At 47.3% G+C, this 23,636-nt stretch overlaps 4 protein-coding genes across 7 annotated transcripts; 3 read left to right on the forward strand and 1 right to left on the reverse strand.

Moving 5' to 3' along the window:
- The first annotated feature begins 434 nt into the window (after nt 1-434).
- med22 (mediator complex subunit 22) lies at nt 435-3,484 on the forward strand. 4 transcript variants are annotated; one of them, XM_068760960.1, is made up of 5 exons: nt 435-545; nt 1,371-1,524; nt 1,604-1,684; nt 1,918-2,126; nt 2,339-3,096. In XM_068760960.1, exons 2-5 carry the CDS (start codon nt 1,402-1,404, stop codon nt 2,601-2,603), a joined length of 678 nt encoding a protein of 225 aa, XP_068617061.1. In that variant the 5' UTR covers nt 435-545; nt 1,371-1,401; the 3' UTR covers nt 2,604-3,096. The 4 variants fall into 4 exon arrangements, with proteins under 4 accessions (XP_068617061.1, XP_068617062.1, XP_068617063.1 ...); XM_068760961.1 differs by lacking the exon at nt 2,339-3,096 and adding an exon at nt 3,249-3,484 and having other exon boundaries at nt 447-545; nt 1,374-1,524; XM_068760962.1 differs by lacking the exon at nt 2,339-3,096 and adding an exon at nt 3,255-3,484 and having other exon boundaries at nt 447-545; nt 1,374-1,524.
- Nucleotides 3,485-3,538: 54 nt separating this feature from the next.
- Nucleotides 3,539-5,733, reverse strand: c4h9orf78 (chromosome 4 C9orf78 homolog). Its single transcript, XM_068760957.1, has 9 exons — nt 5,571-5,733; nt 5,355-5,414; nt 5,202-5,253; nt 5,045-5,115; nt 4,891-4,968; nt 4,549-4,746; nt 4,325-4,461; nt 4,149-4,253; nt 3,539-4,051 (listed from the first exon to the last, which is right to left on the reverse strand). The coding sequence occupies exons 1-9, from the start codon at nt 5,645-5,647 to the stop codon at nt 3,951-3,953; spliced, it is 879 nt and encodes a 292-aa protein (XP_068617058.1). The 5' UTR covers nt 5,648-5,733; the 3' UTR covers nt 3,539-3,950.
- A 73-nt stretch (nt 5,734-5,806) lies between these two features.
- Nucleotides 5,807-8,638, forward strand: nfu1 (NFU1 iron-sulfur cluster scaffold homolog (S. cerevisiae)). Its single transcript, XM_068738403.1, has 8 exons — nt 5,807-5,876; nt 6,549-6,649; nt 6,733-6,868; nt 7,331-7,397; nt 7,488-7,605; nt 7,709-7,772; nt 7,872-8,046; nt 8,350-8,638. Exons 1-8 carry the CDS (start codon nt 5,818-5,820, stop codon nt 8,380-8,382), a joined length of 753 nt encoding a protein of 250 aa, XP_068594504.1. The 5' UTR covers nt 5,807-5,817; the 3' UTR covers nt 8,383-8,638.
- Nucleotides 8,639-9,523: 885 nt separating this feature from the next.
- On the forward strand, nt 9,524-19,143 carry LOC137918061 (glutamine--fructose-6-phosphate aminotransferase [isomerizing] 1). Its single transcript, XM_068760804.1, has 19 exons — nt 9,524-9,530; nt 11,568-11,675; nt 11,990-12,097; nt 12,186-12,311; nt 12,804-12,862; nt 12,942-13,076; nt 13,162-13,223; nt 13,287-13,366; nt 13,445-13,553; nt 13,632-13,795; nt 15,373-15,468; nt 15,551-15,648; nt 15,730-15,850; nt 15,971-16,128; nt 17,773-17,887; nt 18,141-18,268; nt 18,343-18,510; nt 18,606-18,767; nt 18,920-19,143. Exons 1-19 carry the CDS (start codon nt 9,524-9,526, stop codon nt 18,962-18,964), a joined length of 2,049 nt encoding a protein of 682 aa, XP_068616905.1. The 3' UTR covers nt 18,965-19,143.
- The last annotated feature ends 4,493 nt before the right edge of the window (nt 19,144-23,636 follow it).

Consider the following 23,636-nt stretch of genomic DNA (forward strand, 5'->3'; position numbering starts at 1 on the left):
ATTTGCCCGCCTCGTGAAGGCTACAGTAATATTACAATATTGGAATTACTTTGATCATTACACTGCAGAATAACTCTAAATACTTCGGTTAATTTCTGTTAAATTGTCACTGATTCAGTGTTATATTTTAAGTTAGCCAGGAGAGTCCCAGAAAGATCTCTTCCAACAAGGCGTAGTCAACAACGAGATATAGAAAGTTAGCCCATCTTTGGAACGAGCTTGTCTGGTTGATTGGTGTCTCCAGCTGGCACCAGCCTGATTGCGGTTTATAATATTCATTTAATTGGACTTAAAAATAAGAGGGTTTAGAAAAAATCCCATTGGTTTACTTTAACTGCATTTTTGAGTAGAGCTCCTGCGACCCAAAACTGTTTCTATTTCGCCTTTCATAAACATGAAATGTCAGTCATTCGTCGCCAGAGGGCGGTAGAGACCGGAAGTTTGCCGCTGATTCTCCTGAAGAAGAATGATGAGCAGCAGCAGCAGAAGAAAAAGAATATAGTCGTTCTCGCTTCATGTATTGTTTTTATTTTACAAATTACGCGGTAAGAATATACATTTACACAAATGCAGATGTAACGCAAATTAAAGCTACGTCTGGTCGACGTTTTGGATTCTCGTTTCTGCTATGAAGGCTCGAGCCTTCGCTTCATGCTAGCTCTGCTGTGAAGGCTCGGGCCTTCGCTTCATGCTAGCTCTGCTGTGAAGGCTCGAGCCTTCGCTTCATGCTAGCTCTGCTGTGAATGCTCGAGCCTTCGCTTCATGCTAGCTCTGCTGTGAAGGCTCGAGCCTTCGCTAGATGCTAGCTCTGCTGTGAAGGCTCGAGCCTTCGCTAGATGCTAGCTGTGCTGTGAAGGCTCGAGCCTTCGCTTCATGCTAGCTCTGCTGTGAAGGCTCGAGCCTTCGCTAGATGCTAGCTGTGCTGTGAAGGCTCGAGCCTTCGCTTCATGCTAGCTCTGCTGTGAAGGCTCGAGCCTTCGCTTCATGCTAGCTCTGCTGTGAAGGCTCGAGCCTTCGCTTCATGCTAGCTCTGCTGTGAAGGCTCGAGCCTTCGCTTCATGCTAGCTCTGCTGTGAAGGCTCGAGCCTTCGCTTCATGCTAGCTCTGCTGTGAAGGCGCGCGCCTTCGCTAGATGCTAGCTCTGCTGTGAAGGCGCGCGCCTTCGCTAGATGCTAGCTCTGCTGTGAAGGCTCGAGCCTTCGCTTCATGCTAGCTCTGCTGTGAAGGCTCGAGCCTTCGCTTCATGCTAGCTCTGCTGTGAAGGCGCGCGCCTTCGCTAGATGCTAGCTACATTTCATGTCTGCTTTCACTGTTTCTAGTCGTAAACCTCGCCAAACTTAACGAATGTCTGCGTTTTAACTCGGCGTCAGCAGGTAGCCGGAGCTGTGCGTCCTCTCCCCGATGGCTACGCAGAGAGCGCTCCCTCAAGGGAAGGAGATGCTGCTCCAGAACTACAACAAGAGGCTGAAAGACGACATCAAGTCCATCCTGGATAACTTCACAGAGATCATCAAGACGGCGAAGGTGCGCAGATATAAACGCCCTTCGTCCGGCGACTCTGTCATGCGCATTTAATACTCCGACATTATTTTCTTTTTTCCAGATAGAAGATGAGACGCAGGTTTCTCGAGCGACCCAAGCAGAGCAGGACCATTACGAAATGCACGTCAGAGCAGCCAACATCGTGAGTGCAGCGTTCACGCAACAAACTCCGCAAACGCGGATTTATGATCGTTCGTGTTTGCCTGTAATATTTGTTCAACACTTATAAACGGATCAAATGTAATGATGAGCCACAAGGATGCGACGATTACATCCTGAAGTGGATTTAGTTTCTGGATCGTGTTTACGCTTTCTTCAGCATAGGTAGCATAAAAAGAAACCATTCCAGATGTGGGAATTTCCTCGTCCTATAAGGTTCGAGCCGGCGAGTCTCTGATGAAGCTGGTGTCCGATCTGAAGCAGTTCCTGATCCTGAACGACTTTCCCTCCGTCAACGACGCCATCAGCCTCCAGAACCAGCAGCTCCGCTCGCTGCAGGAGGAGTGCGACAAGAAGCTCACCTCGCTGCGCGACGAGATCGCCATCGACCTGTACGAGCTCGAGGAAGAGTATTACTCCTCCAGGTACAAATAGGCTCGTACTTGCCCCCCCCCCTCCATCCCTCCATCCCACCATGCACTGTCTCGCCTTCACCCCTCACAGGTGGAACCCAAAGAGGGTTTAGATCGGGACGCCTGTTGGGTTATCTCATTGTTTGTGTCTTTAATTTGACTTTTAGCTTTTCTTTTGCTCCATATGTCATCAACCTGAGCACTAAGCGTACATCTGGATACAGGTCGTGTAAACGTACGCAGCTCCTGTACGGAAGCCGCGAGGCGAGAACCCCGCTTCATAATCCAGAAGGGAAAACACGGGCGCTGATCCTCTGCAGGGTTTTGATTTTGCCCCTGGTTTGCCGTGTCCACTTGGTTGAGAGGGGTATTAATAAATACCTTTTTATAGGAGAGACGTGTGGTTTAGAGGAATTATACGTAAATGAGGTCTTTGCTTTAAGTTCATTTACAACTAAAATGTTTACAATGAACGAGAGTTCGTTCTGATCTACTCGTCTTAAGCACTTGTGTTCAGAGTTTGGAGTCTGTGGAGACAAATAAATAAAATAAAACTAGATGAGAATCTGGATTTCTTAATCTAATATTTATAGCGCGTCACGGCTGATTGATTGTTTTGTGTTTTATCTTAAACCTGAAGCCGCTGAGTTTCCGGTTCTCTGAGATCTTTGGCATTTTAAAATGACCCGTCCTTCGGCTGTAACCAGACACCGCACACAGCGCCCGGTTCTACACGTGTACCGGTTTGTGACGGCTGTTTACTCGCTCCCGGGGGGTTTCAGAAATAAAATAGAGACAAAACCCTGCAGCACTTTGTCTTGTTTTCCTGTGAGAACAGTTTTAAAGTGTTTCTCCGTCCTGCTTGGAGCACGCTTCCCCTCCTTGCTGCACTCGCTTTGCTTTTTCCTCATCGGCAACTAATTGCATCTTTCTGCCGAACTTGAAATCTGGAAATCGTAATTTTGCCCGTTGCCGATGCAGCTTCTGCGCGACCTCCACGCTTCCTGTCACCCGTGTCCCGCTTTACGGGCTCCTCTGGTTGAATGTGCTTATTCTGACCCGTCGCTCTCGTCTGCTTCTCTCTTTCTGTGCTGCGCTGATTCTTTGCCTCCTGCCGGTTTCTGCTCTACGAAGCTACAGTCAGTGGGACGGCACTGACCTGCCGCTGTGCCAGGCCTTCCACCAGCGGGAGGGCTGGGCCTCTCCGGGCAGCAGCTGCAGCTCCACCCAGGGAGACAGGGAGGAGGAGGGCGCCGCTTCGCAGGAGGCGAACCGCCTCAACGGACACGGGGCGTCGTCTATGGAGAAAGCGTGAGGAGGCGCGGCGGCGGCTGGGACACGCCTGCTCGGGTCTGCCGCCGTGACGAGGGCTAAAGCTTCAGACTCGTGGATTTACTGTATATAAAACACTGAAAGATAAAATGTCAATCTGAATACTTACTGTGCTTCTGATTTCATGTTCCTACGTTCTCAGGAAATCACTGCGTGTCTGTTGCTGCATTCTTTAATTACGCTTCAAAGCATTCAAAGACAAACTTAAATCTTGTGAGGTCTAAAAAAAAAGATTTAATACGTTTTGAAAGTCAAGTTTTAACTGACCTAAAACAATTAGGCTCGACTCATTTCAATATTTGACGGATATCCGTGGACAAATCGGTGACGTTGCTTTCTCATCCAACACGCGAAGAAGTAAAGTCCCGGAGGCAGAAACAGATATTTACATTCTGTACAGAGCAGGACTCCCTCATAAGACCTGTGTGCTGTTCAAGGTCCAATCTTTATAGAGATGGACATCGACGTGAGGAGATTCATCCATAAAATAAAAATCCAGCTTTCTCAAAACCGTCTGTTCATCTTCTTGAACTTCTCGTAATGGTAGTCGTCGGTGGCCTTTTCGTTGTTTGGCCGTTTGCGGTAGTTGGGCGGGGACGGTACCACTGAGTGAAGGGAGGAGGCGTTAATTAGACGGGATCACTACTGCGCATAAACGAAGGTTCAGTATTGGGGCAGTATTCTGCTCTGCTGGCGTCTCACCCTCTGGGCCTGGTTTCTCGGTGTCTCCCACACGCAGAGGTCTCGCTTTGGGCTCCTCTCTGTGTCTGTGGTGCCTCTGTGGAGCGTTCGCATCCTCGTGATAGACTAGAGCAGGGAAACAAAGAGTTAACCTCTCGCTGCTCTTTATGCGTCCGTGCTAGTTTAACAGAACTCACAGCGGTTGTGTTGCACGTAGTTGACGGCGATGTTGGTCGGCACGAACGACGTGCCGCGGTCTTTCTTTTTGTTCCTTTGTTCTGCCAGGAGCTTCGCTTTAGCGTCCTCCGTGAAGATGATGTTCTTTATCTTTGCGCTGGGAAAGAAATCAGACAGAAGGACGTCAGCACCTGAGCTGCATCCTGGCGAGATGCCGACATTTTGAGCGTTCTATCGAGCATACTCGATGCCGAGGTCGACCTCGGGAATCCCACTCAGCATCTGATTTGACAACATCTCCTCTGTCTTCTTGGCAGAATTGACTCTGATGTTTTCAGGCAGCTCATACAGGTGGTCCTCCGCGTTCTTCACCTTGACTTTCTGCTCCACCGCCTCCACCAGCCCCTTCTTCTTTTTCAGCTCCGTCTCGATATATTTCATCCTGCAAATATAAATTCACTGAAAATCAAAGCAAAGAGCTGCGATAAAGCCATTCGCCTGACTCAACCTGTTCAATGTGTGCTTAATACCAAAGAATGGGGGTGTATATCTGTGTGTGTACGTCGCAGGTGAAATGGGTACGCACATGTCTGCATCTTCATCTCTTCTGTTAGTTTCAGCAGAAAAGGATGTGCCCAGATTGAGGTCTGTCTCTTCTTCCGTCCTGCGTATGAAACGGAGGGTCAGATAACATGTATGTAAAACAGGTTAACAACTGAGCAAATACATTTATTGCTCACATGTCCCGATTCCTGTCTTTGACTTTCTTCATGTCGACAACGCCTCCAGTCTGCAGTTTAAAAGGGTCATTCTGCAAAAGTAATAAGGGGAAAAAAATTAAAACGCATTTTCTGAATAATCCAAATGAAATGGGGGGGGGAATTAGATGTCACTTACATCAATTTCATCTTCTGGCGGTAGTTTCTCTCCCACCAACAAGGCGGTCACACTAAACAGAAGGGAAATCACACTATTGATTTATAGCTAACACCATAAATTTAATTTCCCAAAGATGTGCGTTACATGCTGAAGAAACACGAGAAGTGTTACCTGACTCCTGTCTGTCGTCTCCGTAAACTCTGAAGCTCTTTAGCTTCTTCAACTTTTGATCTAAATCATCAACAAACACGCAAAACCACAACAGTTAGAACAATTAACGCACAAGTCAGTTAACGAATGGGTAGTTATCGCTTTAACATCGAAGGTAGTTTAGCTAATGATGCTAACTTTTTGTGCGCGACGTGGAGTTTCAATAAAGGACCTTACCTGAGTTCTTCAGTTGTCTCATCTTCCTCTGAGTCTGAGGACTCCCTTCTCTTCCTCAAGTTTTTTCCACTCGGCATTTTCAATACCGTTTCTTTCTTTCTTTCTTTTTACCCGTAAAATTTCGTTTAGCGATAGCGGATTAAACTCAGCGCGTAAGGGGGAAGCTTTTACCAGACGTACAACGATGTTATTTAACTTCCGCAAAGAGGATCACAACTTCCGGTCTTTTTAGATAATCAAAACAAACATGGCGACTTACACACGGGTCGGTAGGTTGTTGGGTATTGCAGCCAGAATTTCTCGCCCGTAAGTTTTCCTTTTTCAGCTGTCATATTAATGTCTTCCATTTTACTCTTTTAATAATTCTGTGAAAGTATTGAACTGTAATAAAATAGAGAATGGCACATTTTTACCGGCTAGTTAGCTTAAAGTTGCAGCATGACGCAGGCTCACGACTTGTAAAAAATTGGGATTTTTTTCCTTCAAGTTATAAATTACTATTTAGTTGTATAATATATATATATATATTATGGATCAATCAAAGCACGCAAATAAATTGTTCAGTTCAGAACTTGTGTTTGTCAGCAGTCAATTCGTCTTGAATCCGGTATTCGGGAGAGTATTATCCTCTACCAAGCTGTGGAAAGGCGTAATAGATCTCCTATGCACCAATTATATATATTTACTTGCTACTGAAATGTTAAAATAGTTTTGAAAATTTACCCTGCTAATGTACTCAACTTAAGAAGGGACTTTCGCTGCACCGCATTTACATGGCAATTTTAGTCGGTAGTTTCTGGGCAGGTTAGGATTACGAAACGTAACATGGACTACAAATAAGATCATTTAGTGATATAGGTTCAAATGAAACTCTCACTCACAGGCAATCTGTGTATAAAGTACATAAAATGATCCCCATCTTTACCAGCTACTGCATTTAATATCTGCGTATGAATCTTGATGCGTTGTTGTTCTCAGTCTTGCCTGCTGTGGATACCAGAGGGCTGGATTACACTGGCCTTCACGCAACACATTGTTCTCGAATAGATGTCCAGCAAACCCACACCTTGTTCTAGCAGGTTCGTATGACTGCAGCGTCTTCATGCATTACCCAAGGTTACCGATGCTACAGGTTTGCCTTGACTGTTTGTGTCTCTTGCAGAGAGGACGATGTTTGTACAGACTCAGGACACGCCAAATCCAAACAGTCTAAAGTTTCTACCCGGTTGTATAGTTCTTGAATCAGGAACCATGAATTTCTCCAGCCCCCGTGATGCATACTCCTCACCCTTAGTGAAGTATATAACTTCTTAATTACTGAAACTGAACTGCAAGTAATAAATCACTTTCTGAAGAAACATTTTATTTTGGCAGTAAATGTCTGAGTTAAAGTCATGTTTATTCTCTTGCTTTATCGGTAACATGAGAACTAAAACATTTCAAGCTTAATTTCTTGTTAAACAAAGACGTGGCAGTTTCTGAGCTGTTGTCCTTGGGTGAGATGCTTCCATTATTGCCTTAAATATATTTAAATCTGAGGATGCCGTTTCTCTGTCTAATCTAATGTGATGCTTCTGAATGCGATACACATTTGTGTACATATGTTTTACAGGTGCAATTTGCTTTTAAAAGTATTTTCTATTATCGGTTTAGTTTGTATATCTATTTGTAAATGTTTTAAAAGTCAAAAATGAATTTAGTAATCTCTCCTAAACATATTAGGAACTCACTTGTGTTCTTGTGTTCTGATTTCACTTCAGGCAGCTTTTCAGGGTTGACGGAGTTGAGAGCGTTCTCCTGGGTCCAGACTTCATCACAATCTCAAGGGTAAAACCAGGGCCTCGTTATTTGTGGCGTAGCATGTTTGCTGTCTTTTTTTTAATTGCAATAACTTGCTTCATTTCTCTTTTCATTTAGACCAATGAAAATATTGAATGGAAAGTCATCAAACCTGATTTATTTGCTGCCATTATGGACTTTTTCTCGTCAGGACTTCCTGTTGTCAATGAGGACAGCCAACCTAACACGGACACAGGTACAGTTTGAGAGTGTGTGGGGGGGGTAGGGGGGGGGGGGTGAACAGTGCTTGTAGGTTGACTTCTTTGTGAATGCGGCGGAATCTCCTCTTGCCTTCTCAGCGCCATCTGAAGATGACGACGAAGTAGTTGCTATGATCAAAGAGCTGTTGGATACGAGAATAAGGTATCTGCTTGTGAAGAAGAAGAACAATCATGTCTGCGGGAGTTCATGGACACTCCGGCTTCTTCCTCCTGTTTTACACTCGTGTATGTTCATCTGCAGGCCAACGGTGCAGGAGGACGGCGGTGACGTTCTGTACAGAGGGTTTGAAGACGGAGTCGTTAAACTGAAACTCCAGGGTGCCTGCACCAGCTGTCCCAGTTCCATTATTACTTTGAAGAACGGAATACAGAATATGCTCCAGTTTTACGTTCCTGAAGTTGAATCAGTCGAGCAGGTTTGTTCCTGCAATGGAATAAGGAGTTTGCGTATAGGAACGCATGCATCTTCTTTTGTACGTGGTCGTATTTTGTTCCATAGAATGAACTTGGAACAATAATTTCTGGATTTCTGATAGAATGTAGCTTGATTAAGAAGAAAAAAAAAAGTTCTTATAATAGTGATAGGTTTACATATTTTTTTAAGGTAAGAGTTAATCAAACTTATTTTCTATTTTGTAAAATTGCTAAAAAAAAAATTAGTAATGTTTCCATTGTTATGTTTAAAGGTCTGTGCGATTTGAAAATGTTTGTCTTCACAGGTGAAGGAGGAAGAGGAGGCTGCTCAAGTCTGAAACCACATCCTTATTATTCGCATTCCACCCTCTCATAAAATGAGCTGGAGTGCCGCTGTAGACGGCGTCATTGCTTGCTTATCCAGATGTTGCATTTCAGAAGCACTTTCTGGACTACAGCAGTATTTTAGGAATAAGCTACTATAGAAACTAGTGTTTGCGGAAATAAATTGTATTATTTCATAATGTTGTGACTTTTCTTAATCAGTCACTCGAGCTCAATTATGTAAACTCTATGTATATAAATAAATATTATTTGAATATTGTGCCTTGTGTAACAATTTGTTGTGTGTGTGGCATGAATATTTGACAAGTGTAGCATTACACAAGCCATCTGTACTGAAAACAAGATTGTAGGGGTGAGGTGTCACTATCGTAAATATAAGTACCGGTAATCTGAATAAAATAGTTCCATGTCTTAAGCAGACGGTGATACTTTTCCCCACACTCCAGCAATTTAACTTTTTATCTATCATATTCTTTTCAAGGCTTATTATGACTGCTAATCTTCACATTTTAAATGTTATTCTCTATCAGCACATACCAAGCAGCGTAGACATGGTTTTTTAAAATACTTTTGCAACAAGAAATGACATGAAATAAAACTTGACAGTTCATACGAAAAAATTCTGCTATTAAATGTGTACAATTTCTTATTTTTTATTTATGAATATATTTTTATATTGTCTTAGTGATTCTGTCTTTTTATTTTTCTTACGCCTCCTAATCGGGACCAGAGTGCTAATTTCGTTCCTTTTATGCAAATGTTGTAATGAAAAGTGAAGACTCTTCACTTCTTCTTCACTGAAAAGATGGTAATTCTAAAAAGCCTTCGGCCCGGTGTTCGTTTCCAGCGGGCACGGAGCACAGGCTGCCCGTTGTCGCGTGTTTAAAGGTGCGCCGGTTACCGCCAGCGTGGAGCTTTCCTGATGCGGATGTGTATCCTGATGCCACGTCAAAATTGTCCAGCCTCGTTATACGTCATATGATGAGACAGGCAGCCGGACCAATCAAAAGGCGTCATGATCGGGCGCGTGTCGACTCTGATTTGGTAACATCAAAAAGAGGCGAAGCTTATATGACGAGCGATCCTCGCTTTCCCGGAGTCGCTGTCACTGGCACCCGAACTAAAGCGTCAGATATGTGTGGTGAGTACTAAATGCATTCTGTCTGCTTTTCAGTGACAGGTTTTTATTTTTTAATTCCCCCATTTATCAGGAAAGCAAAAACAACAAACCGGAAATAGCGCGCGTGTCTTCGGTTTACCCGGAAGGTACAAGCCAGCTGAAATTAGCAATGGCTAACTTTAGCTAGCGAAAGCGCCACGGTACTGATGCTGTTAGCTAGCGGGCATAAAGCGCGCATTGTTTGGCTTTGCATTATATTTGTGTGATTTTTGGGGGGGCGCAGGTGGCGGAGAACTTGTAACGACGTGTTACTATTTGTGTGTAACGCTGTTTGCCGCCGCACAGCTAAGGTGGCTTGCAGAGACACCAGGTCGGAAGTTTCCGTCCCATTGTCTAACGTTAGATATTTCACTCGACGATGAAAGTGTAGTTCTTTACAGCGTGTGTAGTTCTTTACAGCATGTGTTTTAGTTTTTTGGATGAATCGATGCCTCTTGTGTACCGTAAAGGAGCGTTTTATAGATGAGATGCTTCCATTACTGCCTCTCACTGTTTGTGTAAATCAGAGCAGATACACGAGCAAGTATTCCTACACTACCGCCGAGGCTGCAATGTACCATTAAGCCCATTATCGGACGTGGCTTTCCTCGTCTGAGAAAATAATAAAGTTCCTCTTTAAAGCACATCTTGTCCTTGGCAGATCGTACTTGTTCTTTCGTCCAGGACTGCAGATTTGAAATTAATCCTTTTTTTTTTTTAGCCCAATTTTAATAACTATTTCCTTTTGACTGACAGGTATTGATAAGCAAGCGGTCAGTGCCTTTCCATCATCTCCTGACAGCTCTTATTACTCTTGAGATTTTTAACATTCTTTTTCGCCTGCCTCCCTCGACTCTTTCGGTCTGCAGTTTGCTTCCACCGCCCCTCCGTGTCACCTGCAGGCGGTCTGAATGAAGGCTCTGTTGAGCCGAGCACCGCTGCAGGTCGACATCTCCGTGTTGTATCGATGCGTGTTTGTGGAACAGGGCTGCATTCATGTACCCCCCCCCCAAGCGAAGCCCATTCCAGGGTCACATGCTCAGTGGATTCACAAAGAAGTGGATTGTTTTTTGAGGCCAGAGTGTTTTTGTAGCTGAATCATCTTATTGATGCAAACATAATTTGGAGTAAATATTTAAAGTTTATGTGCTAATATATGTTACTGAACAGTACTATTTGGGTTTGATGTGCAACGTTTTTGACCAAGGAGGTTTCTTGTCTTCACACTGCTTCCTTTCCTACTTAGGCAGGCGCTAGCTTCTTTTGGGGGGGGGGGGGGTGTAGCTTAGACAAACGTCTGGTACGGCAGCCTGTCCTGCTCGACTAGTTTAACCACCGTCGGTTTCACCAAGGAATTACAAACCTTCTCAAAATTGCAGAATTTCCCTCTGGAATCAATAAAAAGTATTCTGATTCTGAAAATGGAGGCTGAGCTCATGAATTGATGTAAAGAATGTTTGAAATGATGAGCACATGCATTCTTCTGGGTTGAGTCATATTCGAGTACCAATAAAATGCCACCAAGCCAGATTTTTTATTTTTTATTTTATTTTTTTAGTAGTAGTAATTTATTTCAGTCAGTATCTTAAATGAGAACAAGGAATTTAAAAAAAATCAACAACATAACAATGACTGAAAAGGTATTGGCGGAAGTGAAACACTTATTTATGCCAACCCTTATTATATCTTGAATGAAAACACCCAACTTACATAGTAACATACAAAATAAACAAAATATATATAATTCCTATATAAATTTTAACAAAATAAATCTGTATTCGTTATATGCCCATTTCCTTGATTGAAAGATTGAAAGCTTTCTGTTAACGGCCTGCTCTGCTGTCGAATCGGAGTCGGCACCGAATCAGTGTCGAATCGGAGTCGGCACCGAATCAGTGCTGTACCCTGAAAAGCGACCGCTGTCGAATAGAAGCGCCGGTTTAGCCCAACAGAATCTTCTTGGCTAACTTGGACGGGCAACCGTGGCCCTAAATGCTAACATTCCGCTCCCTACTCCAGGAATCTTTGCCTATCTCAACTACCATGTGCCGAGGACTCGCCGTGAGATCCTCGAGATCCTCATCAAAGGTCTGCAGCGCCTGGAGTACCGGGGCTACGACTCAGCCGGTGAGGGGGACGCCGAGGCCTCGTGTCGCTCGCTTCTTATCGGACATCGCTCCTTCAGCGTCTCCTCGCCGTCCGCTCGATGGACGGTTGTTGTGATGATATCACCGGGTTTCTGTTATTGATCAGTCATGATCGAGCTGCTGTTACACTTCCTGACCACTGATGGAGACGATTTCCTTTAAGTCTGTTTCTATCCCACGCCGGTTTTCTACATAGAACGGGTAAAACAGGAAAAGCGCCGTAATGCTCTATGGCCTTTGTGAACAGGAGCCATTGTGATTGCTGGAGTTCTATTCTTCCTCCGATTTCTTCAGGTGTGGGAATCGATGGCGGGAACGCCAAGGACTGGGAGTCGAACGCCAAGTCCATCGAGCTGATCAAGAAGCGTGGAAAAGTGAAGGCGCTCGACGAGGAGATCCACAGTGAGCCCAAATGAAGTTCTCCACTGCAGGAATAAATCATTGACGAACTGAGCCCCGATTTCTCACCTGTGTTTGCTTTGCCTTTTAGAACAGCACGACCTTGACCTGGACGTGGAGTTTGACGTCCACCTGGGTATTGCTCACACCCGCTGGGCCACGCACGGTGAACCGAGCCCGGTTAACAGCCATCCACACAGATCTGACAAGACAAACGGTCAGTCGTTTATCGGTCGGACGCCGTTTGTCTCGACGCGGTTCAGTGTTTTACCTCGGCTCGCGTTCCCTTTGTGCCGGAAGGGCGTCGCCTGAGGATTAGCTCGTTCTGTCGGCGGCACTCGATCCTGCTTTTATGTTTACCCATCTAGTGCCAAGGTCACCGTCACAAAGGTCTCTCTTCTAGGAGTCCTCCTAGAATTATATTCACAATGAGTCCAGCAGTCATCGGTTTCCTGTACATATCGGGTGATTTAAAACATAAAAGGTGCAGATAGACCAATGTTGTACTGAAATTGCAAAGTTAGTTACCCAGAATTCCATGTGAACACGCAGACAGGAGCGTCTCAATGGGCGCGTTTAAACTGAATTGTATGTGAATCGTAGAAAATAGAATAAAAGTTATCGGGTTCTGTATTTCTAGCCTCGCTAACGCTCCGTCGACGGCGTCTGATGATATTCTGACGTCTATCATTCCCTCTCCGGTCTGCAGAGTTCATCGTCATTCACAATGGAATTATCACCAACTACAAGGACCTGAAGAAATTCTTGGTGAGCAAATATTTATTCACCCTGCGTCCTCCTCCTCGGTCCGCCAGGAGGCGAGTTAACTCCTTCTCCGTCTCCTCAGGAGAGCAAAGGCTACGAGTTTGAGTCCGAGACCGACACGGAGACCATTCCCAAGCTGGTGAGGTACATGTACGACAACCGGGAGAGCGACGACCTCACCTTCGCCACGCTGGTGGAGCGAGTGATCCAGCAGCTGGTAAGGAGCCGCTCGCCCCGCTCACGAGTCACTAGCGGTGAGACGAGCCCGTCTGATGCGCTCCATGCCCCCCCCCCCCTGCCAGGAGGGAGCTTTCGCCCTGGTCTTCAAGAGCGTCCACTACCCCGGAGAAGCAGTCGGCACGAGGTACGCTCCCAGTCACGCCGTCTGTCCATTCGTGCAGCCTGCTGACTCGCCGTGTGTCTGCAGGAGAGGAAGTCCTCTGCTGATGGGAGTGAGGAGCGACTACAAGCTGTCCACGGATCATATTCCCATCCTCTACCGCTCCAGTAAGTCCGAATGTCTGTCTTTAGCCCACTTTGTCTACAATTCATGCATCGTTTTTTTTTCTTCTTTGATATTCTCAGCTTGTAAAGAAAAGAAGGGCTGCAGCGCCCTCCCCAGGGTCGACCAGGACACCTGCTTGTTCCCCGTGGACGAGAAAGCCGTGGAGTATTACTTTGCTTCCGACGCGAGGTAACCGGGCGCCCCCGCGCCCCCGCTTCCGTTCGCCTCCCGTCTCCACGGATGGTAAATCACGCGTTTGCTCCACAGCGCGGTGATCGAGCACACCAACCGCGTGATCTTCCTCGAGGACGACGACGTGGCCGCCGTCTCCGAGGGCAGGCTGTCCATCCACAGGATCAAGCGCAGGGCCGGAGACTTTCCGGCCCGCGCCATCCAGACGCTGCAGATGGAGCTGCAGCAGATAATGAAAGGTTGGGGGATTGTTCTCTTGAGTTTCTCCTGGACGTAGCTGCCGGTAAATCACCCTTCTCGATGGGGAGGCTGACAGCCCTGAGGCCGTCACGCCACGAAACTAATTACAGCCGTGCGGGATGCGTAGACGCCGCCGGCATTCCAAAGATAAAGGATTTAATCAGCTTCACCTTCTCCTTTTTGTGCCTGAATCATGAAGGCAATGAAGCTTTTAGTTTTAATGTAATTAAGTTTGTGCTCCAGCGCACAGGAGTTTAAATTAGAGCCACGCTAACGAGACCGCTGAGGATTAAGGGAGCGGAGCCATTAAAGTAGACCCTGGGATGGATGAGTGCTGCCCCGCCTCCCGCCCAAACTCAGCTGGGGATTGGCTCCAAGGCTGCAGCCAACAAAAAGCAGTGGTCGGACACGAGCCCACTGCGGGAATTAATCTGTTGTTCATTAATGGTGAATTATATCACCTACCTCATCTGGACGCATCACACAGGGTTGCGAAACGCTCGACTGTGCCTCTGGGATTAAACGGGAATGATTCTGTTTTCATTTTAATCTTGAATCCTGAGAGAGAGTTCAGTCGAACCAACAGAAAAATGAATCCCAGTGTCAAACGGCTACTCTAAAGGGATAATGGCTGCTTTCTCGTTATGAATTAAATGATCGAGTGATCTCGTTGAGTAAATTAATCTTACTTAGGAAGATGGCATGCGGCAGGTCTTGTGACGGAACTGCTGTGGCGTTTCTCTTTTATTCAGATGTCGGTTTAGGCCTGCAGGCCTTTTGTTCACGATGATCAAAGCGGAGCGTCGGTATGGTTTTCAGAGCCGCGCCCTCCAGACACGCATCTGATTGGATAATCACAACAGCCAGAGACAGAGACAGATTTCTATCTCCCGAACTTTACTTCCTGCTTCATCAGACGGGAACAATACTTTGGTATCTTTTTGTTGTTGGTTCAGGTGACCTTAATAGTTAGATCAACATGAATCAAGTCAAATTAATCAGACTGCTGCTGCTCCAGAGTGGCTAAAGCGTAAATAATTAGCTTTAACCTCCAGCTTCGCTTGGGTGAAGGAACTTGTTGCTAAATAGTGCGCTGGATTTCCCAAAGCTGCAAATGTTCTGCTTTTTATTCCGCCTTCCTCACCGGCTTTTCCTCGCTTCACCAGCAGAGGGCAGCGGTGAACTGATGTTGGCCGATCCCGACATTCCTTTGTGGTCCATGTCGTTGCTCGGCCTCTCCTCCGTTTCGGGTTAAATTTAATCCGTATGACCCAAAGCGCTGAGAAATGCTGCCGTATTTAAATGTTGCGCTTTTCGTCACTGCTGGAGCGGCTCCTCCTCCTCGACGTCCGGATCCTGACTGATTATCACCGCGTTGTAAAATGCTCCCGGTTCCGTCGGGAGTCTGCGGTTAGCATTTACAGGTACTTAGCACGTGCCGGCTCAGGTTGCACCATGTGGGCTCACGCTTTATAAAAACGTCCATCGCTGTATTCCTAAGAGGTATTCACCTTGTTTGTTACGAGTGCTGGAAACGTTGGCCTGATTTCTTACCCCCCCCCCCCCCCCCCAACAGGAAACTTTGGCTCCTTCATGCAGAAAGAGATCTTCGAGCAGCCGGAATCTGTGGTCAACACGATGAGAGGAAGGGTCAACTTCGACGACAACACGGGTGAGCGCTCTGTCCTGCGCTCTGATTGGTCCTTTCTAGCCGTGCAGGTTGATGCATGGTGCTGTTGGGTTTGCCTTTTCAGTGATCCTGGGTGGACTGAAGGATCACATCAAAGAGATCCAGCGGTGTCGCCGGCTCATCCTCATTGCGTGCGGCACCAGTTACCACGCCGGGATGGCGGTGAGTCGCCGCGGATCTGAAATGGCCGTCGACCGGCTCGCTTTAACGGAATCGCGCTGAACGGTTCCGTCGCTGTCCCAGACCCGGCAGGTTCTGGAGGAGCTGACCGAGCTGCCCGTCATGATCGAGCTGGCCAGCGACTTCCTGGACAGGAACACCCCCGTCTTCAGAGACGACGTCTGCTTCTTCATCAGCCAGTCAGGTGAGGAGGGTGAGGAGAGGGGGGGGGTTCTGCTCCGGTCTTCTGGATGCGTGATGGTCTGTGATGCCGTTCGGAGCTGCCGTCCTCTGTAATATAATACCCCATTCCCATTGGACGCAGGGGAGACGGCCGACAGCCTCATGGCCCTCCGTTACTGCAAGGAGAGAGGAGCTCTGACGGTGGGCATCACCAACACGGTGGGCAGCTCCATCTCCAGGGAGACGGACTGCGGGGTCCACATCAACGCCGGGCCCGAGATCGGAGTCGCCAGCACCAAAGTGAGTCTGTGGGACGGGACGCTGACGCGTGTCCATGAAGCAGCCAAGTAAGACACTCCCCATTGTCCCGGGAAGGCACGTCTCGTCTCGGGACGACTCGTCTCGACTCGCTGCTTCTGCCATTTAGGTTTCTTTCCATTGGATCGAGAATCTCCCACATTGGTGCCTCGTAAAATAAATATCTTCACTCGGCCGACTGCTTTTTAGAAGAATGAGATGCGAGGAGGAATTCTTTCCATGTCGGCCAGCCAACACGGGTGGAGTCTGTTCGTTTAAAACGGGGGGGGGGCAAGAAGAAAACACGCTCACCCTCTCTCGTTATATTTAAACATACAAAGTGCATTTATTGTTTTAAATCGGTAATGACACGTTGAATATTTTGGGACCGGAAATAACAAAGCAGCAATTTGTCCCGGTGTCTCATAAATGAAGTCGACGCCCACCGCTGAATGAAACCCAGATGATGGCTCCGCCTCTTGGGAGCTGAGATTTCCCTCCGCTCGCATCCCACGGGGACGTGAAGGATTCTGATACTCGTCTCATGTAAACCTAGAATCCTTGATTTTTCTGCCCCCCCCCGCCCCGCCCCACCTCCTTATATAAACTCTGTTTGGGCTCGGGGCAGAGGAGCGAGTGGAGCCGGTCCCTCCCTGGCCCAGCTTTTGCAGCTTGGCTCTGCCGCTCCTGCGTCGCTCCAAAGCCCCCGGAGCGATCCTCCGACGCCAGCATTTACGCCCTGGCTGGCACGGCCACGCCCCCCACGCCACGCCCAGCTGGAACAACGCCGCGGGGCCGAGATCATCGAGTCTCCGTGCGGCACCCAAGTGTTAAAGGAATCCAGCGCCATCTAGTGACCTAGATTTCCTCTATTTCATGCTAAGTGAGAGACTTTCTGGACTGGAAAAGATCCTTAATTCCAATTTCTCTTATATCTGAGATTTATTTAATCAATTTGAGACTTGGGATGAACTGGTTCAAAAGGCCCGTCCTTTATGAGTCACCCAGTGTCCACACTGAAGCTTTCTCTCCATGTTTCAGCTGAAGGGAAGGGCAGCGTTAAATGGTGCACTGTGCATTAAAACCGGGGCTGGCTGGGGGGGGGGGGGGGGGGTTACAGCTAGTTCTCGGCTCCAGGCGCCGCCGTTTTTAAGTCTGCAGGGTCCCATGAAATGACTTGGCTTCATCCAAGCCCTGATTAAGACCCTGGCGTTGGAATGGAAGGCCAAGCAAGCGAGGGGGGGGGGGGGGCAGCGACGTCTCGGCTGTCCTGCTGTCGGGAGCGACCAGAGAGCACGCTCCGATTTCACATTGCGTGTCGGATGAGCAGATTTGCAAGCATTTTAATGGCGTCTAATAAATCCCACCTCTCCTTCCTTTTCTCATCTGGTGCAGATTATTGGCTGGCGTTCGTTGTAAAAGAAACCGGGAGACCGGAAGCGCAGATTCGGGACTGATGGGGGGGGGGGGGGGGCTTTGACTCGGGATCTGGTTGCTGCTCTTTAGTGCCACAAAGCTGACGAGAAGAAACTCGTCACCGAGACGCTGTTGTCGTTGATTATTGGCGTGGAGCCGGCTGCTAACCCCGCGGTTGAGGCGATGCTAAGCTAACGTGCTGCGCTTTGTGACCTCTCTGCCCCCCCCCAGGCCTACTCCAGCCAGTTCGTGGCTCTGGTCATGTTTGCTCTCCTGATCAGCACCGACAGGATTTCCATGCAGGCCAGACGTTTTGAGATCATCCAGGGCCTGAAGGTGCTTCCAGGTAAATCAAGCCCCCCCCCCCCGAGATTAAAACATGCACGGATGGAAAACCGTCTCTCATTGGCTCCAAATCCGCTTTCGTGCTATCCAAACAAACCTCTTGGGTGCCGATGGCGGAAGGAGGGCTTGCAGGCCCTCGCGTGCTTACCCGGATCGAAACGAGGAGCTTCTGGCTGCGCCCTTTCCTTCCTTACGAGTCCAGCAGCTTGTTGGCTCTGTGTTCTACTCGGAACCCCTTCGTCGTGTGTGTTTAGATCTGATTAAGGAGGTCCTCGGTTTGGATGATGAGATCCAGAAGCTGGCGGAGGAGCTGTACAAGCAGAAGAGCGTGCTGATCATGGGCCGAGGCTACCATTACGCTACCTGCCTGGAGGGGGCGCTGGTGAGTCCCGTCCAGGAGAGTCGGAAGAACGCGCACTCGGATTATCGTAAACCTTTATTTCACCCCCCACGCAGAAAATCAAGGAGATCACGTACATGCACTCGGAGGGCATCCTGGCCGGAGAGCTGAAACACGGGCCGCTGGCTCTGGTGGATAAGCTCATGCCGGTCATCATGATCATCATGAGGGACAACACCTACACCAAGTGTCAGAATGCCCTGCAGCAGGTCGTGGCCCGCCAGGTACTAGCGGAGACCCGCTGCAGCTGCAGCTTTTTTAAGACGTGTGGAACTAGCTTGACGGCTGATGTGTGCGATTTGCTCGGCGCCACTCGCAGGGACGCCCCATCGTGATTTGCGACAAAGACGATTACGAGACCATCCAGAACTCCAGCCGCCACATCCGGGTTCCTCGCTGCGTGGACTGCCTGCAGGGGATCCTGAGCGTGGTCCCGCTGCAGCTGCTGTCCTTCCACCTGGCCGTCCTGCGAGGCTACGACGTAAGCGGACAATTTTAGACCCATATGGTCGGTGAAACATCAGCGTTAAACGTTTCAGCATCGCTTTGACCCGGAGACTCCAAGATGAGAAAGAGAAGCAGAGAATGTTTTATTTTTATTACCCTTATAATAAATTACCTCTCTGAATACAGGTGGACTGTCCAAGAAACCTGGCCAAGTCCGTAACCGTGGAGTGAACCGCACCATCCATCACCTGGCAGCGAACACCTGGCAGACACGCTTTGGAACTCGCGGCGAGGGAGCGTCTGCACTCGCAACCCAGAAGAAGATGTCCCGTATCTGCGTCTCTTTATCTCATGTCGCTGCGCTTTTAATCGTTTGCTCAACATTTATCTCAAAGTTTCACTTTGTTTATTTGCCGTCTCGTTGGAAAAGCTGTTCAGCCCACGGTGGCAGCTTCCCCCCCCCCCCCCCCCCCCCCCGCGTCTTTGTGCTGACCTGACCCGAGTCGGTCGGGCTGGTGTTGAAGGTTTTAACTGACAGAAGTTATGATTTTAGTCCTTTTTTTTAACTCTTCGTCTTTAGTGCAATGATTTGTCGTCCCGGTCGGATGTTTTTGTTCTTTGGCAGCTACACGTCGGAGGCGTCTTCATTTTCCGGTTGAGTTAAGAGATCATCTTGAATCATTCCAAGCTGCAGGTCGCCGCTTCTCAACCGCAGCACCCGTTTGTCTTGGACTTTGTGAATTCACTGCAGCGTAAAGTCCTCCTGCTGAAGCTCGTGTGTAAACTCTGGTCTTTGCTCCTCGTTGAGCGAGCCCTCCCTCACCATAGTGGGGCGTTTCCCCGCTGTTACAATTCCAGACGTTGTCGTGTTGAAATCCACACGTAAACTATTACCTGATTACTGACGTGGAGGTAGCTGCACCTGAAGGAGCGCCCAGCTGCCAGACCACGCCCTGCCACGATGATCGCCGTTATGTCGGGACCGTACGCAGCAAAGCGCTTTCTTTTGTTGTTTGCGTACTTTACTTTTTAATCTGACATTTTTACGCGTCTTTGATTTGAAATGTGAATTTTCCCCCGTTAAATGCAGACGTCCCGACAGCGACCGTCACAGAACGTACCGTGTGTGTTGGTCTGTTTGAAGCCAAACGTGCTGATGCTTCAAAGCCGAACGGAAGCGCCGCACGGCTCCATGAAGTTCGTTGGTTTGATTCCGCCTGTGTGATTGTGTGAGCAGAGAGATGCTGCACACAAACACACACACACACACACACACACACACACACACACACTTGTGTTTTTTCTTTACTTTTTTCACTGGATACAGATTGACCCCCCCCCCCTCCCTTTTGCAATCAAGCCTTAACTTTGCATTTATTTCCACCGACGGCAACCTTTTGTCCCGGGCTGCTAAGCGGGTCTAAAAACTGGAAGATGTTACAGGAACTGTATCGTTACTTTAAGACGATGGTAGATTGAGATTTCTCTGCTTTTACACAAAGGGGGGGGGGCTGAATCTGAGCATTACTGAGGGGGGTGGGAGCTCTTAGCGGAATGATGCAATAAAGTGTCCAATACTTAACGCATTGCAGAGACGTTCAGTGTATACGCTTGTAGTCCATGGTAACGAATAGAGTTGATCTGACTGGTCAGTAAATGTTTCAAAATGATTTTATTGAAATAAAAACTGTAGTCGGAGACTTGTTTAAGAGTTGCCTTTGATTTAAGCTTCTAAAATGTGCAGAGTTCAAGACATGGAGGCCGCTGAAGGTTCCCGGCAGCCTAAGTAAATCCAGTGTATAAAATAAGAAGCCACACTCTGTAAAAAGGACAGAAAAGTTCTGACGCATCCAGATAAAGTTAAAAAGGTGTCGACGCTGGGTCTGAAGTCTCTGCACAGAGTCCACAGGGCCCACGACGCCGTGTGGATCAGGGCCAGGACGGTCCTGGAAGCAGACAGCGAGGCCCGGAAGATCACAGGCACGGCGTGCAGCATCAGCTTCCGGCTGCTCTCGGTCCTCCCTCCCCCGCAGGTCAGGGAGCTCCAGGAGGAGCGGCTGCTCCTTCCGGAGCTCCAGGAGGCGCGGCGGTCCGAGGGCTGGCCCAGCTCCTCTCGTGAGAACAGCAGACCTGCCAGCTTGGCTTGGAGGAATCTGTTGAGCTTCAGCATGGCTGACAGGTAGAGAGCCACGATGTCGGTGAAGATGAGCGCGAAGCCCAGAAGGATCTCGCTGCACTGACTGACCACGAAGATGGCTTCAAGCGTGGCTGTGGAGTAACGGCAGAAGGCCATCGCAGCTCGCCACGCGGACGACCTCCACCGTCCGACGGCGCGAAGCATCGCAGGTAGACCTCCGTCTAGGAAGCGCATCGCCTGAAACGTTCCAAGAAGCCCAAGCCTTTCAGTGTGAGCCGATCAGCAGCTGGTGCCTGAGTGGGGTTGATTGATTGATCATTTTTGGCAGGTGCTACCACCTGGACCTCGATCTGGCCACTGAGGTGATTGATTGTGTATAGATTAATATCAATCACAAGCTTTCTTGGTTTGTCACACTAGCAAGGAGACGTAAGGAATAACCAACCTTGTGTGTATTGATCCAGCGCCGAGAAACACCTGATGGAAGGTAGTTCGTGTGATGAGCCGCACCTGGAGACGGGAGGAGAGACGCTTGTCCTGCTTCCTGGAGAGTCACAGGAATATATAGTGAATCCCATAATAAACTTTATTTATGTAGCTTTGTAATGAACAAAGTACTTCACGTAAACAGATTTAGATATATACATATATGTATTGAAAAAATTAAACTGCAGTTAAATTTAAGAATTCGTGAATGCTTTCCTGCAGAAGAAAGTTTGGATCTAAGAGAAGAAGATGCAAAAATATTATTGAAAGCTTTAAATGCTGAGTAAAACAAGTAGCCAGAGCTGAGATGGTTCCTCATACAGCTGGAGTCAGAATTTGCAGGAGATTGTAGTCCTATATTTCTCTCTGAATGTGTGCTGCTTGGTCAGGTCACTGTCGTCCTCTGTGTTTCTGGAATCCCATTTTTATTCCTCAGTCTTTAGTATTTCATACTGTTGGTTACATGTGTAATAATTTATTGCGGTGCATAATTTAATTAAACTTGTTCTTTCATGTGTCTGGAATCACTTTGAAACTCCCTGCGAGTCTTTTTTTATTTGTTGTGTTGTGTATTTTGAAGCGCGTTTTCCTCTGTCGGCCACCGTCAACCGCCATATTTCTAAAAGTCTGGAGGGCGACGCCACCGTGCCTGCGCAGCAATGGCACCTAATCGTTGATTGATTGATGGATAGGGTTTGTTAGATTCAACACACAAATAAATTAACAATCTATTCTAATATACTACAGAAACCTTTTTCTTTCCGTTGTGAATAGTCGCTTATAGATGTGGAAATATCTGAAGAAAAGTCTTATTAAAATGTCTCTGATTAAGGTGAAAGATCAATTACCTGCTCAAAGGAAACGTCCTTCTGGATGGTCTTAGTCTAACTCGGATCCCATTAAATTTCGAGAGCGATCTGGATAGAAAAGAAATCCTCATTTGTTTCTATTTACTTATAATGGAGGCTTTTTCAAAAAATCTTGTAAACTATGCATTCAATAAACCTACTAAAAATCAGTCATAAAAGGGTCCGATATGCACTAGCACGAAAAATGTCTTCTGGATCTGATCCAGAATGAGGTCCACATTGAATTTTCCACAATCAGTTAAAAATACACATCAACACATTTACTTTTCATGCGTGGTTAGTGTATAAAAATACCAACACTGCAGCCTGTTCTTCGTATATTTTTATCACATGCGAGGAGTCTAGGCCGTATATTTGACGCATGTCGTAATGTTTTTATGTGATTGTTCAGACAGAATGGGGAAAAATGACTCCAGATTCAAGGCATCTTTAATTGTGTTCACAGCCCAACATAAAGTATGATCATATGGTGATTAGGGAAAACTTTAAATCTTAAACGTGTCGCTCGTCAGTCTGTGTTCTGTCGGCTGTCCCCAAATTACGTCACGAACGATTAGCACCAGCCCAACTTTCCTGCAGGCTGTCCACATTTCCAGAGGATTAAGTGGGGTGTAATATTTTCCAATAACTCTGCTTGTGCATGCGACATAATGCAACATATGAACATCTGGAATCAGTTAGCCCCGCTCTGCACACTCGCTATTTCTTTTCATTTTTCCATCACAGGGAAGAAGTGAGGTGCTCTTTCTTTTGTGTGAACCCAGTCGTCCCAGTGGAAAATGTCGGTTCTCTAACTTACTAATGCATAGAAAGACAATCAAAGCGGTTCCTCCACGGCGTGTTGCAGATTTCTTTATTGCTGTATCTTAACATGGAAAGGAGGAACTCAATGGTTCAATGCATTTATTCTTTAGAGGCTTTTGGTGAAGGATTTGGAGAGAATGGCTCAAATCCAGCGGCTGTTTCTAACTCAGGAATGAAATCACAGTGCTTTAGAGGTGAACTGTGCATTTAAAGAAAAAATGCAAAAGCCAAAGCGTCCAGGTTGATACGCTTGGGTTGTTTAATTTTCCTCTACTTACGATGCATGAAATGCCGTGATTTTAAAGGGGACCAACCCTTCGTGATTGCTGCAGGATCGGCCTGTGATTTCAGTCCAACCTTTATCTACTCTGCACGGACAACAGATGATAAATGCAGCTGTGGGATGGGCCGTCACAAACAGACTTTCTTTCTGACGCACAGACAGTTGTATCAAAAATAATGATTTACACATATTGCCATCGTTCTGTGGGTGGATGACCAATTCAATGTGCAAAGCATTTCCCTGACTGACATACTTTTGTCCACATAATAGCCAGCGCATATGCAACCCTGTAGCTTTACTGCAGTCACTTTGGTCAGGGCAGTT

The sequence above is a fragment of the Brachionichthys hirsutus genome, chromosome 4 (genome assembly GCF_040956055.1).
Source record: "Brachionichthys hirsutus isolate HB-005 chromosome 4, CSIRO-AGI_Bhir_v1, whole genome shotgun sequence".
NCBI classification, from domain to species: domain Eukaryota; kingdom Metazoa; phylum Chordata; class Actinopteri; order Lophiiformes; family Brachionichthyidae; genus Brachionichthys; species Brachionichthys hirsutus.

Bases quoted from the DNA above. Each gene is read 5' to 3' on its own strand.
- med22 (XM_068760960.1), top strand. From the start codon at position 1,402: ATGGCTACGCAGAGAGCGCTCCCTCAAGGGAAGGAGATGCTGCTCCAG. The intron at 1,685-1,917 runs GTGAGTGCAGCG...TCGTCCTATAAG, and splicing joins ACGTCAGAGCAGCCAACATC to GTTCGAGCCGGCGAGTCTCT. The intron at 2,127-2,338 runs GTACAAATAGGC...ATCTGGATACAG, and splicing joins GAAGAGTATTACTCCTCCAG to GTCGTGTAAACGTACGCAGC.
- c4h9orf78 (XM_068760957.1), bottom strand. From the start codon at position 5,647: ATGCCGAGTGGAAAAAACTTGAGGAAGAGAAGGGAGTCCTCAGACTCA. The intron at 5,415-5,570 runs GTAAGGTCCTTT...TTGATGATTTAG, and splicing joins GAGACAACTGAAGAACTCAG to ATCAAAAGTTGAAGAAGCTA. The intron at 5,116-5,201 runs GTAAGTGACATC...TTACTTTTGCAG, and splicing joins CGCCAGAAGATGAAATTGAT to AATGACCCTTTTAAACTGCA.
- nfu1 (XM_068738403.1), top strand. From the start codon at position 5,818: ATGGCGACTTACACACGGGTCGGTAGGTTGTTGGGTATTGCAGCCAGA. The intron at 6,650-6,732 runs GTTCGTATGACT...TGTCTCTTGCAG, and splicing joins CCCACACCTTGTTCTAGCAG to AGAGGACGATGTTTGTACAG. The intron at 7,606-7,708 runs GTACAGTTTGAG...TTGCCTTCTCAG, and splicing joins CCAACCTAACACGGACACAG to CGCCATCTGAAGATGACGAC.
- LOC137918061 (XM_068760804.1), top strand. The intron at 12,098-12,185 runs GTGAGCCCAAAT...TTTGCCTTTTAG, and splicing joins GCTCGACGAGGAGATCCACA to AACAGCACGACCTTGACCTG. The intron at 13,077-13,161 runs GTAAGGAGCCGC...CCCCCCTGCCAG, and splicing joins AGCGAGTGATCCAGCAGCTG to GAGGGAGCTTTCGCCCTGGT.